The sequence below is a fragment of the Rhinatrema bivittatum genome, chromosome 3, assembly GCF_901001135.1.
Source record: "Rhinatrema bivittatum chromosome 3, aRhiBiv1.1, whole genome shotgun sequence".
NCBI classification, from domain to species: domain Eukaryota; kingdom Metazoa; phylum Chordata; class Amphibia; order Gymnophiona; family Rhinatrematidae; genus Rhinatrema; species Rhinatrema bivittatum.
The window spans coordinates 409,931,821-409,946,561 of NC_042617.1; the positions used below are offsets into that span (position 1 = coordinate 409,931,821).

Sequence of the window (14,741 nt, forward strand, 5' to 3'; positions counted from 1 at the left end):
TTTCCAACATAAGACTTTGAAAAACACCTACTTTGTGTTTTGTTTCAATATTTTATTGATCTTACAATAAGCTCAAACAGTACTGTAGATGGCATGGGTGGGGTCCCTGATGAATGGGAGGGAGGCGGGGGCTACCATTGGGAAGGTATAAGCAGCCTTGAGAAGCAGAGTGCATTACAAGGATTAGTATATGTACTGTCCTATATTCACAAAATATAAACAGATAAATAATCGTTTCAGATACATTTTCCAAACCTGACTGGTCTCATTTTTGTTCTTCATTTTCTAAGTAATATTTAGAAACATAGAAATGATGGCAGAAAAAGACCAAACGGCCCATCCAGTCTGCCTAGCAAGCTCCCACACTTATTTTCCCAAACTTATCTGTTTCACCAACCACCAAGTTCAGGGCCCTTGTTGGTAACCGTTTGATTCAAATTTCCTGCCCTCCCCTGTCATTGATGCAGAGAGTAATGCTGGAGTTGCATCAAAGGTGAGCATAAGGCTTAATGGTTAAGGGTAGTAACCGCCACATCAAGCAAGTTACCCCGATGCTTATTTACCCTGACTGCACAGATCAATGCCTTGTTGGATGTAGTTTGAATGTAAATCCTGTTTTCCACATTTCCCCCTGCTGTTGAAAGAGAGCAATGCCGTATATGCATTCAAAGTGATGTATCAGGCTTAATTGGTTTAGGGTAGTAACCGCCGTAATAAGCAAGCTACCCCCATGCTTATTTGTTTAACCAGATTGTGAAGTTTAGTCCTTGTTGGTAGTTATCTGAATGCAAATCCTCTTTTCCACATATTCCCTTGCTGTTGAAGCAGAGAGCAATGTTGCAGTTGCATTAACTGGGCGAAGGCTAGTAGTAATCACCAGGTACTAGCCTTCATGCCAGAATCCACCCCCATGGTTCTTCTCTTCATTCCCATCCTCTAGACTTAATGGATCCACAGTGTTTATCCAATGCCCCCTTGAAATCCTTCACAGTTTTAGTCTTCACCACTTCCTCCGGAAGGGCATTCCAGGCATCCAAAACCCTCTCCGTGAAGAAATACTTCCTGACATTGGTTCTGAGTCTTCCTCCCTGGAACTTCAAATCGTGGCCCCTAGTTCTGCTGATTCTTTTCCAACGTAACGGGTTTGTTGTTGACCATGGATCATTAAAACCTTTCAAGTATCTGAAAGTCTGTATCATGTATTGTAAATTTTTATAACTTTATCATATATTACAAAAATTGATGCAAATCCAATGAAGCAGAAAGCAGCGCACACACCAATGATTGCTGCTGCATACTATTAATTATGCCTAAAAAAACATCATTTTCCCCATTTCCTACCCCCCATACAATATTAATATGACTGCCCGCTTCAGAGAATGCTCACTGATTATGAAATGCCTTCAGGGCATCATTTATTTATTTATTTGTAGTTTCTTACACCGATAACCGTTTTCACATCGTATTGGTTTACATGGAACATAGAAATAGAGCGCCACTGGTACATGGCGCACTGTTACATGGAGCACATATCATGGGTAATAGATTAACATAGCTGGCAATCTGTAACACTAGCATCCTCTCTTGTCTCACAAGTAGACTTTTTTGTTTTTTTTTATGTAAACCTGTGAGCCACTTAGGACTTGGGATAAAATGGTATACAAATATTTTAAATAAATGAATAACTTTAATAGAGAAAAAAAAAGAGTGTATGTCAATATTCTGTGACATTTTTCCGCTAAATTCAGATTTAGCAGAACAAATGGCAGGCTTTTCAAATCCTCCTGCACTGACTGGCCCTGAGATAGCCAGATAACATGTTAGCCATTTAAAAATGTATTCAACTTGGGGGTGGGGCAGAGATGCTTGAGGGTGGAGCCGGATAAATACCAATTTCCAACATTATCTGAACAACAGATAAATAACTTTAGAACTGCCAAACAGTTCTAAAGTTAGCTGGATAAACTTATCTAGACAAAAGATAGCTGGGTATATTCAGCGGTGCGGGTATGCTACCAATTAACATTGCCGGCCGGACAGCAGTTGCCCCATATTTATATAATTGACCTACTTCTTAAAATAAAACAGTGGAGATGTTATAAAAGTTTTATAAGATCCGATTTTACAAATTGGTTCACATACTTCTAGCTTGTGGTCAATGCCTATATTTATTTCTTAGCTATTGCAAGCATTACTCATTGACTAAAATGTACATGTGCCTCTAATTATACTGTACCACACTAATGACAGCATTTGCATGGGAATCTCCATACGGTAATTAACATTACAGGTCTCCTTCTACAAATCCCACCGCCAGACTGCTATCTTTAATGAGCATGACAAAAATCAGCAGGCCAAGCAGAGCTCTTTACCAGCACAGCAGAAGATGCATGTCTTACATTCCTACTACAGAATGTTGGGAATTATTAGAAAGGGAATGGTGAATTAAACGGAAAATGTCATAATGCTTCTGTATCGCTCCATGGTGAGATCGCACCTTGAATACTGTGTACAATTCTGGTTCCCGCATCTCAAAAAAGATATAGTTGCGATGGAGAAGGTCAGAGAAGGGCGACCAAAATGATAAAGGGGATGGAACAGCTCCCCTATGAGGAAAGACTAAAGAGGTTAGAACTTTTCAGCTTAGAGAAGAGACGGCTGAGGGGGGATATGAAAGAGGTGTTTAAAATCATGAGAGGTCTAGAACGGGTAAATGTGAATTGGTTATTTATTCTTTCACATAATAGAAGGATTAGGGGGCACTCCATGAAGTTAGCATGTGGCACATTTAAAACTAATCAGAAAAAGTTCTTTTTCACTCAACGCACAATTAAACTCTAGAATTTGTTGCCAGGGGACGTGGTTAGTGCAGGTAGTGTAGCTGTGTTTAAAAAAGGATTGGATAAGTTCTTGGAGAAGTCCATTACCTGCTATTAAGTTGACTTAGAAAATAGCCACTGCTATTACTAGCAACAGTAACATGGGATCTTCTTAGTGTCTGGGTAATTGCCCGGTTGTTGTAGCCTGGTTTGGCCTCTGTTGGAGAAAGGATGCTCGGCTTGATGGCCCCTTGGTCTGACCCAGTATGGCATGTTCTTAAATGTACTCCAGGATAGCTTAAATTGTAATCTGCTCTATTCCCAACAATCTTAAATTTAACTACAAAAATTTCAGTTTTACAAGTGGAGTAAGAAAAATAAATACAAATTATCAAATATCAAAACAAACAGCTCTTTTCACACTGACAGATCATTCATTGTATTACAGCAAAATTCCTCAGGAGGATGCTAAAAATATCAGCTTGCTCATCTTTTGCTTCTTAATGTGCTCTTTTTCCTAGGTACATGTTTATTATCTTGGTTTATATTTATGGAAACATTTGCAAAAAAAAAAAAAAACCAAAAAACCAAAATAAAAGTAAGGAAAGAAGGTTCTGAAGGATTTTGCTTGTTTTAACTTGCCTACTCAATTATCTGACAATATTGCAGCTTCAACAATAGTAGAAAATGTTATTAGTGATTGTACCATTAACAGATGTTCTGATAACATCAAATAGTACCAACAAGTCAAACTGCTTTAATTGGAAAACATTTTCCCTATATATGTTAATGATGAAACAAATCTCTTCAATACTTCCATGCAATAATGAAAAAGCAAATTCCTGAAAAACTCAGTAGTAAAAAAGAGGAGGGTGGCAGAGCTCTGCTACTCTAAGACATTTTTTTAATAAGGTTATATCTGAAGAATTAAAGGGCAAATGGAAGGAGAAATTGTAAATCCACCCTACAATTGGTAACCCTCAAGCTGGAGCTATGGACCAGTACCTAGCATCAGAATTTCGTGAGGGAACTCATTCCAGGACCTCCGACCCGTTTGCTTAGTTTCTGGTGGGATGCAGATGGACTCTCAGCCTGGCTAGTTCGCAGCCTGTGAAGATTCCCTTACAAATTCAATCGCTTTCCAACATCTTTGCTAAAAGCAGAAGCCAAAGGTGCTGACAAAAGGCAGCAGTGATGATTCCTCCACCATTCTTTATGTCTGTGATAGTTGTAGCTTCTGCAAGACTGGAAGCCTCAGTGCCAGAACACACATAGACCAATAAAGAGACATCAGCTGGTGGACTGCACAATGCTTTGCATTAATGGTATGGATGCATTAGGCTTCCAAGAAGGCCGGGTGATTTGCACAGAGTGGTCATAGTTATCACCCCAAGAATGAGCATGATTTTGAACAAATAAGGTTGAGATTCATGTAAAAGACATGGGAGAAATTTGTGTTTGTTTATATATTGTAGAAGATCAGAGAGGAAGACAACGGACAGAATGAGGAGGCCAACTGGCCTTTATCTGACAGCATTTAATTCCTCCCCCCCCCCCCCGCAACCTACCTTTCTCTTCCCTCCACACCTCGCTCCCATCATCCCTTCCCCTTGCTTTTCCTGTTTCTCTGCAAATGTATCGATACTATTTACAGTGTATATGGTTTGTTCATACTCCATTATTCTGTAAATATTCATTCATTCTCCCCATATTTCTGGCACTGTTCTAAATTTTGTTTTAATTTGTTGTTAATTATGTTCTCTGTAAAGCCCTTAATGCTACATTCATGTTCAGTGTAAACCGATGTGATGGTCCCAACAAACATCGGTATATAAAAATTGTTAAATAAATAAAAATAAATAAAGTTAGTGTGTTGCCTAACCATGGCACTGGCAGGGCATCGGCAAAACTCTCCTTTCCCACTTTGCATTGAACAATGTATTATGACAAGGTAGGCCTTGGAAGAGAATGTACAGCCATGACAGACCTTTCAAGGAACAACTCAAGGGCTTCGGGAAAGCCCTGGGAGACTGGCACCGAGCAACCTCATGACAGGAATTCAAGCTAATCTCCAAGCACTCTCACCTCGAAGCACGCAGAGTTTTAGTCACATCTGGGATCTCGGGGTCATTCACTGAAGAATTGTATCAGTGCATTCGAGTCTCCCTCCACTTGACGTTCAGCACTTGCTGCCTTCAGCTCTTGGCATGAATCTTTGAAGCACTTGCTCAGACTTGAATCAAAACTTGACAACTCTTGTGTGTATCTTAGAAGCAGGGCCGGCGCGTCCATAAGGCGAACTTTGGCGGTCGCCTAGGGCGCCGAGCCGTAGGGGGCGCCGAAGAGCAGCCACATGGTGCAGCAAGCGGGGCCTATCCCGCTTGCGGCAAACAGAAATAGAGACTGTGTGCTTCTCAGGGCCGCAAGCAGAACACACTGTCACGTCCCCCCCCACCCCCACGTTTCGGCGCTGACTGTTTCTATTTCTCTTTGCCGCGAGCGGGATAGGCCCCGCTTGCGGCATCACATGGCTGCTCTTCGGCACCCCCTACGGCTCGGCGCCCTGAGAAGCACACAATCGGCACCGAAACAGGTAGGGGGGGGGGCGGCAGCACAAGGGTCGCCTAGGGCGCCCAATACCCTTGGCACCAGCCCTGCTTAGAAGTGAGGTATGAAAAAGGCTGAGGAATCTCCTTGGTGAGATTTGGCAACAAGGGCAATCGTGGTCAGCTTCCTGATATATTTGTTGAGACTTCTAAGCAAGTTTCTTTGTTCTGGGCTAAGTTCACCAGCAACAAAGGATGAAGAGTTTGTCCTTCCTGGACTCAGCCACTCTGGGTGACATCCTGAAGCAAATTTCATAGCCATCAGCATCACAAGCTTTTCCAAGACAGATGAAGCAAACGTTTTGATTGTCTATGATGGACATCTTTCTTGTGTACGTGGAATAGAATTCTAAAAGCTTGCTTCTCCAACATGGTGATAAAAAACACAAAATCAAAAGATGAAAAAAATATTTTCTTTAGATAGCTGTGAGGGAGACACTGACTGGAGACCTGTTTCAAGTTTAAAAATGTGGTTGGATTTAGGGAAGAGGAAGAAGGGGGTAATACCTTGATTTGGCAAAATCTCAAAAAAAGAAATAAAGCATGAAAAAGGGCTGAAAAAAAACTTGACTAGGGAAATAAAAAGGTAAAACAAAGTTCCTATTAGGAACATTAGCATAGACAGTGAAGAAAAATCCCAAACTCAACTGGAATCGAATGACTGGGCTAGTGGAAAAACAGATTGAGCAGCCATGGGGCTGCCACAGTGCAGGAAATCCCAAGCATGTACAGAAAAGATTTTAAATCTGTACTGGGAAGCTCTGGAAATTCATTCCACCCAGGGTGATCTAGGTCCATGTGAAGCCCTCTGGAGATAGGGAAATATCTGCAGTGACTGAATGTAATCTGCTTTGAAGTGGCAAAAAGGTGGATATAAATAAATACATTGAATAAAATAAAATAAATAAACCTGCTTTTCTTCAGGGGACTTACCAGAATCGATTACTTCAAATTGCATGCTGTGAAAAGGCAATTAAAATACAAATGCAAATTAAGTGCATGGTGTACAGTGGTTTTGTTATACAAGTTACTTCCTTTAAAATTCAGAAATATCATTAAAAGAGTAAAAAGGGAAAAGAATGACTACATTAAACATAGTACACGTATCATATCGGACCTTAAATATACACTAATGCATAACACAGAAAAAATGAGTTTCATACAGAAAACCCCATCTTTAAAAGATGTATTTGAAAAGACCAACCTAAGAGAGGTAACAAGAACAAAACAAAAAAAAAGTTTCGCCAGTGGCATTTGAACTACTGGGGGAAAAACAAATTCATCAAACTAGATCAATTTTTGCCCAGTAGGCCTTGGCCTTGTGAAGCCACAGGAAGGGAAATGCAGAGAATGTTTTTTCCCCTACAGCGACAGGACTTGATTTAGAGGTCCTGCCAAATTCATTCATTATTTCTTAACCATGGCAACAAGGATCCACTTAAGAGTTATTTCATCTAATCGTGCAAGTTGGAGGGGGTCGGACCAGTAGCTCAGTAGTAATGCTGTGCACTGCCATGCTTGAGACCCAAGCTAGGATCCTGTTTCCCAGGTCAGCCAGGACCGCAAACGCTGTGGAGATAACATTCACAGACCCTGGGGGAGGGAGTCTCGGCTATCGCTTAATGGCAACACCTAGAGGCCAGACTTAGTTCTGAAGGGAGCTACAGTTTGAAGCCCCTGACTGAGGACTGCCAGTGATGTGGCTGGACTGAATTGAGAAAAGAATATAAAAGGGGGGGAGGGAGCCCAGAGTAGTTGCAAAGGAAGGCTGTAAAGAAATGCAACTTGAGAAACCCTAACACATTACGTGGCCCAATAACTGCAGAAATTGGGGAGTCTTGTTCTGGGAATCAAAAGCTGGAATTTGTGGTTGATGGGCCTGTCATTTTCTGTACAGAACTGGCAGAAGATCACACCTCCACTTTTGCTAATCAGAGGAAAATCCCAGTTCTTTGCAGGATCCTGGTTCAGCCTTGGAAATGAGAAACAGAGCGAGGAAGGGAGTAAGAATATGCCAACGACAATAAAGACATTTGAGTTAAAAGATAGTGAATTCTCTTATTATGAGAAGAGGAAAGGAGACCGGAGGGAGGCTATATACAGATGGGCGAAAAGCAACAAAAGCAATGATCTCAAAGTAATTGGCTGCGCAAACTCTGGATAGTTACAGAAAATTTCTCTGGAATTGTGTGAGCTTGCATTCACAACAGATGGAACAATTGCAAGAAAATTATACCAGTTTCCAATCAACATCACATCAATGAAATTTTGTCACTGGATATGAGCATAGCTAACCTCTAACTTGTAGCCAAGTATGGAAAGTTAGAATAAGTGGGAGATCATACATAAATTTGTGATTTCTCCCTATATAAAACTTAATATCTTGGGGGGGATCATTGTTTGATGATCTCAAGATGGCCAATCAGGTGGATAAGGCGACGGCCAAAAAACAAAAAGATGCTTGGCTGAATAAGGAGAGGCATGGTCAGCAGAAAAAAGGGAGGCGATATTGCACCTATATATGTCCCTGGTGAGACCTCATCTGGAATACTGTGTACAATTCTGGAGGCTGCGCCTTCAAAAGGATATAAACCAATTGGAGCTGGTCGGGAAGGTGGCAGCTACAATGGTCAGTGGTCTTCACTGTAAACCATACGGGGACAGGCTTAAAGATCTAAACATGTATACCCTAGAAGAAATATTTCTTTACAGAAAGGGTGGGAGATGCGTGGAACATTCTCCCTGTGGAGGTAGTAGAAACGAGGACAATATCTGAATTCAAGAAAACATGAAATCTCTTCTGAAGGAGTGGCAAGGATTGTAGATCTGAGCAGTTACTGCAGATGGGCAGACTAGATAAGCAATATGGTCTTTCTGCCAACATGTTTCTAAAACACAAAGAACTCGGAATTCTCTCTATATATATGCTTTTACTATCTTAAACATTTTTTTAAATAGAATTTGCTATAATTTACAAGTTACTAACAATAATGAGCATACTAATTATTCTAAGGCAGCCATCTCCTTGTGATATCTGAGGGAAGAAAAGGAGCCTCATAGGTGGAACCACAGCTTCAGGTATTTATAAATTAACAATCCCATTACGTCCCCCTCAACGTCCAGAGAGCTTCAGTTTTCATTTACTAGTCTACATTCAATTAGAGACTGCTTTTAAATAATTATTTGTTCTTCATTGCATTTAGGAAATTTTGATCTAAAGTAACAAAAAAATGAATACCATTAACATAAAAATAATACTTTAGTTCAAACAGCTAAATACTCACTCTCAGAAGGCAAAGGTATATTTTAAAGATGAGCAGAGAGCACACTAAGGACTGTGGTACCCTCCATTTTAAAGACCAAGGGAACAAAGACAGCAGAAAGTATTTTTAGGTAACTATTATATCTTCCAAAAATGAGGCCAACCACCTTAAACTTGTTCCCTCAATACCCAAGATAATTAACCAATTTAGCAAGATATTGTAGTCTACAGTGTCAAATGCTAAAGACAAGGCCAACAAAAATCAACATGGAATCATTGTTCTTATTGAGTTCTAGGCTAAAATCATCTACCTTCGTGATCAAAGCCTTCTTAGTGCTATACCCTGTTCAAAAACCTGACTGAAAGGGGGGATTGTCTAGGACTTTCATCTTATCTAATAGCTAGATTCATCAAAATGCTATAAATATAGCAGAAATCCATCACATAGGCAATTTCCACAAAGTGAGATACAGCATGTGTTGATTTATGTGCGTGGCGCACTATTTGGTTTATGTATATACCAGCTGCAGAGAGAGAGAGAACTTTAATTGGGAAAATAGGATTCTATATATATCTAGCACTATAGATGGGCACATTCAACTCGGTAGGCTTGGGGAGTAGTGTTACATACACAGTCAGAGAAATTAATTACAAATTTGCAATCACTGAAGAATTTCTATCACTTGAATCAATGAAAGGTACAACTGAGGAGTTGATTTGTACAGTGAGAAACAACATGTACTAATGTGAAACAAGAAACAAAAATGCTCACCTGTATTTACCTGCTTTGGTATTTTTTCTATACTCTGAAAGGCCACCATCCAAAGCTGCTGTAAGGAACCACTGGTTTTCTTGATTAAACGGAATGTACTAACTAACTGGGGAGGTTCAGAGCTATTCAATAAAAAGAGAGGTTTGGGTTTTACTCGCCCCCTGGTGTGTTCTGGCCATTTATCATCCTCAAGCACCATCATTCCTCGTGGATTTTAGTTTGGCTTTTGTTTAGTCAGGTTGCAGATTTTAGTTTGGATTTCCTGAAAGGGGCTCTCTGTCTCCTGTTATTTTTTCTAATTTATTCTAGGATTGTATGTTTTCCCTTTTGGCAGGTCGGCTGTTCAATCTGACCTACTTGTACTTGCTTTTTACTATTGTAATCAATTTTTGGAAGACTTCCATTTGTGAAACTGGTGTGAACCTGTGCACAGAGGGTTGGGGCGTCCCTGTGTATGGTTAAATTAAGAGAAGGAAAGATTGTGACCATATTCTATAACTCCCCACCAGAGTTTGGACTTGTCTGTCACCTGATGCAATGAAGTTTCAATCTTCAGTGTTTTTTTCTATCAGTAATTATCTCATTTTTGAGGCAAGGAAGTTTTTCCACCCTTCCTGTGTCTTGTTCTTTTTTTCCTAATTTTAGAGTAAAAGATTATTTTTCCACCGGGGCTGAGTGCCCTTCGTAACCAGGGAATTCGTTTCCATTTTTAGGAAGAGGCGTCTTTCACCTAGGAAGAGCCTTAGGAGTGAAGATTTTTCCATCTTAGAAATTGAGTCCTGTCCCTTGCTAGAGGGAAGGAGCTGAGAGTATTCGAGGACTGTGTTTGCTGCTGACTCAGGGGTGTTACAATTGAGAGGAGAGAGCCCTTCTGGTACTTCATAAGGAGATCTAAAGCATTTAAGAAGACTTCAGGAAAGATATGGGAACTAGGACTTGTGTTCCAATAAATAACTGAGACTAAATTCTAACCATCTTAAAATGGGGAGAACGCAGTGATGAGAAACTAGGTTGACCTACTTCCAATCTGAGTAATTGGAGTAACCGGGGAGAAGGATCAATTGTTAAGAAGTGGGCTTCCAGAAGAATTCAGAGACTTTGCAAAAAAAAAAAAAAGTGAGGTCACAAGTTTATGAATCTTTCTGCTGTTCTATTATTGACTTTATTTAGACACTGATTTGAAAGCTGTAAATATTCTTCAGTAATCTAGTCAACTATCAGGAAAGAAGCTGGAAACTACATTGCTTCTCAGAGTGCTTTTTGGAAATAAAACACTGACTATTATTAGTGCTGGTTATAGTGGAGGAAAGGGGCTTATACTGGGATTATTGGTCGTCCCCCAGGCTGGAGCTCAGAATGTAAAATACTATTCCTGGAAAGACCGAGAGAACTGTGCGCAGAAAGGGACACTCTCTCTTCCTAGGTGCCCCTGGGTGGAGGATGTGCCCCGCTCAGGGGTTACACTGTTATAAAATTAGAGGCATTTATATCTTCTCTCTGACAGACCCATCTATAACACTGGGTATTCAAATGTCAAGGAATCGTGATAAAGATCAAATAATATCAGAGTGATCCAATCAAGATACCAAAAGAATCTGAATATCCCATATGTTCAGAACGTTAGAGGATACTGAATGAAACAGTAAATCAAGAATGTGACCCCGCTATAAGGCAGTTTTAGTAACTGATCAGAATAAAACTATGTTATTCATTCTGCTCACAAAGCTTACAAGCAGCACAGACGTCTAGAGAAAAATTATTCACTACAGGTCTGAAAATTTATGTATAACTGCACCCACAAGAAAGGAATTTCCTTGGAAAAAGATAAGACAAAGTTCAGATTAGCTGTGCTTTATTTCATCTTAAATCACTACTTTTATCATTTGCTCTACCCGCAGCTGCCGTAAACCAAAGAATGAAACAAAAACAGCCATGCATGTTCAAGAACATCAACAACCACTATTATACTGCTTTTCTCTGGATCCATGATTGCAAAACCTTTCACAATGCCCCAAACAGAAGATTCCCATTTCACTCTTTACACTGAACAAATAGCGCTTAACGTTCAGTTCCTCCACTTTTCACCCACATTGAGTAATATTTTCTGGTTTTAAAGCACAGTAAACAATCATTAACCAACTTTTCATTGAATTCTGTTAATCTTTCTCAAGAACTGTGGGAAGTGCACACATTGTGTACATTAAATGCTGAGCAGAGGAATCTGTACTTACCGCCAGAGCCTTTGAGAGCTTGGCTCTGAAGTCATTCAGGACAATAACAACAATTTCTTGAAATGGTACATATACAAAGCCACTCTGAAGGAAAACTTTTCTGGCGCGAACTAAATCAAGGGCATCCTGAAAGTGAACCTGGACACATATAAAAGCCATAGGGTTAGGGTGTTATATGCATATTGCAATAGATCACTAGCAACTTTGTATAGATCATTGTCAGAAGTAAAAGCAACACGATTCAAATTTTCATTTACATTTTTATTTTATTTATTAGTTTTTCTATACCGGTGTTCAAAATTAAGTATCACATCGGTGTACAAATTAATCATACCCTGTTATAGACATTAAAACATCAAATTCCTCCCATCAAATACTCCTCCTAGTTTTGAACACCCCTGTTTTATTGTAACTTCAGAGTTTCCTTCCACTTGTTACTGTTTGAGTTTATTTGCATTTTCACCCCCTGTTAAATGTAAACCAGCATGATGTGATCCTTATCTCGAATGCCGGTATAGAAAAACACTAAATAAATAAAATTTAAAAGTAAATAATATTCTATCTTAAAAGTAAGCAAGTAAAACAATAAAATATAAGAAATACAACTTTTTTAGAAAAAGATAAACACACATTTCTAAGAAATTTAAAGCTAAAAGAACTTTGGCTAAGCAAAAAAAAAAACAAAAAACAACTTCTAATCTCACTGTCAAGCTGTTCTTAAGGATAGGCCTGTAAAAAAAAAAGTCAGGTATTAATGCCTTTTTTTTAAAGGCTTGCATTTAGCTCTGGAATCCAGGAGGGACAGCCATAATCAATAATATGGTTTATTTTTTGGAGAAAAATGTGTGCAAGAACAATAGGAATTAAGATTAGTAATAGGAGCCTAAGTAGAAGCATAACAAGGAAGCAAATTTATATTTTGCTCTTTTTGCCCTCATCTAGATCATTCTGCCACAAGCTGAAATACTCTTAAAAATAAAATATCTTAGGGAGTAAGAAACTGAGCAGTGTAATGTTAAAGTCTGTCCTTTTTTATGTTAAATATCGCCACCAAGAAGAAGGGAAGGGGGCAAGACATCATTGTCCATCAGTGGCCAATTCTGAATTCCCAGTGGTTAACTATAGAAATTAAATCCTTGGCTCAGTCCTTTCCCCCTTACATCATAAAAATTGACCACTTTCTCTCCACCCTCACCAAAAAAAATTCCTGGTCTTTTTTGCAGCAAGGTGACCTAGCCATAACAATGTCTATCAGTAAAAATATTAACCAATTTCACCACTCTTCTGTAGGATGCAAATCAATTTTCTCTTAACATTAGAGGCTGCTCTCTCGGTTTGTCCTGAGGTAAAAAGGTTGTCCGCAGTTCTCTGTAGAATCCATTCATCTATTTGTACAGTGTAAGTCAATCCTCTACTCTTATCCTCAAAATGACCTTTTTCCTAAGAACAGCAGCGGTAGAGGCCAATGTACTAAAGTGCACAGAATTGCATACTAAAATCGCTCAGAGTGCATATTAAATAGGATAGTCAAACTTTGCCTGCTAATAGGGAAAATTATAATGTGCACTATTTGCTTCTCAGTTTTTCGCATGTAGTTTTATGTTTACGAAATTTCTTTGAACTTCACAGATGAGTGACTGTGATGCAATATTATGCAAAGCAGCTAATTAGCTATGAATACACAACTGAACTATGTGAGAAAAACTTTGAAAACACCATTTTGCAAAAAAATGTAACTGCAGCTCAAAAAAGTGTAGTTCAAGCTTTTGCCAAATTTTCCACAGGAAAACTATGTTTACTATTTTGCTACTGGACTGCCCTTTATAATACACTGACCGAGTTTGGAAATCTTTAAATCACAAGTGAACCCTTTCATTTCTTTTAACTTAAACGGCCTTTTCTGCACTTACTTATTTGTTCCTGAACATACCCAGTTCTGTCCAGACAAGTGGGGTTTATGCATCCCTACCAGCAGATGGAAGCAGAGAACACAAAACTTTGAGGCATTACTACATAACCAAGATTGCCACCTGCAGTACCTCAGTATTTCTCTGTCTCCAGCAGATGGCAGACATGCAACCCTGTAGTCCTAACTGAGCTGGAGTTTTTGGATATTTGGATTCTGCTCCTTGAGGTGTCAGGTTCCTTAATGGGCCATCCCTCAGGTCGAGCCAGGCAAACAGGGGCTTGGATACCCCTGGCTGTAGTAGCCTGCTGGTTCCAGGAATCCTGAGAGCCAGGGGACTGGCTCCCTCTTTGTGCCCAGAGGTTCCTTCCTGTCCAGTGCTGGCTCCCTCAGGAAAGTATCCCCTTTGGGGTTTTTCTTTCTTTCAATAAAGTTTAGTTTAAAAAAAAAAGTATTCAGTTTTTAATTGCTAGGGATGATAGAAGAGGGAGAGCCAGGAGAGTCGGCCTGCGGTGCAGTGCTAGGGCGGGAGACCTCAGTAAGTGTTTGGGTCACTGAGGGAATGGGAGTCACATGTCGGCAAGAGTTTACTGTGATTTCACAGCAGGGAACAGTTCCTCTTGGTGCACCGCGGCTGTGCTGTGCTCAATCAGCCATTCTTTTGGTGTGAGCGTTTCTTGCCGCTACCGCTCCTGCCACACGAGCATGGAAGTTCTCCAGTGGGGGTCAGTGCTGCTGTGCCCCGTGGCCTTGGAGTGTTCGGGGGTCATTTTTTTGGCGCAATCATTTTTCCTGCTGCTGCCGCACCCCCCATCAGCACTGGTGTGGTGGCGCGTCCTGCACTCTCAGCGGCCAAGTGATGCGGCCTACCTCGGAGCAGAGCACGTGCTTGTGGCATCTCGGTCTAAATGGCGGATAAGCCGCATGTGGAGGCCTGCAGGGACTGCGACACTTGGTCATCCCACCTGAATTCCCTATCCCTGCGCACAGGGTGTGCCTCGGAGTGGGGGGGGGGGGGAAATCCTCCGCTGAGGGTCCTAAAGCCAGGAGGACTTCTCGCTCGACAGTAGGGATGTGAATCGTTTTTTGACGATTTAAAACAATCGTCAGATATATTTTAAATCGTCAAAAATCATTAGAGCCGC

At 40.3% G+C, this 14,741-nt stretch overlaps 1 protein-coding gene across 7 annotated transcripts in view; it reads right to left on the reverse strand.

Annotated features, from left to right (window-relative positions):
• PRIM2 (DNA primase subunit 2) overlaps nucleotides 1-14,741 on the reverse strand; it is a 608,800-nt gene that overhangs the window by 460,276 nt on the left and 133,783 nt on the right. For all 7 annotated transcript variants that reach the window (XR_003855666.1, XM_029595680.1, XM_029595675.1 and 4 more), the window contains one exon: nucleotides 11,691-11,828. Coding sequence is in view for 6 of the 7 variants with exons in the window: in XM_029595680.1 (XP_029451540.1) it covers nucleotides 11,691-11,828 (138 nt within the window). In the remaining variant the exon portion in view is untranslated. The remainder of the gene's footprint in view (nucleotides 1-11,690; nucleotides 11,829-14,741) is intronic.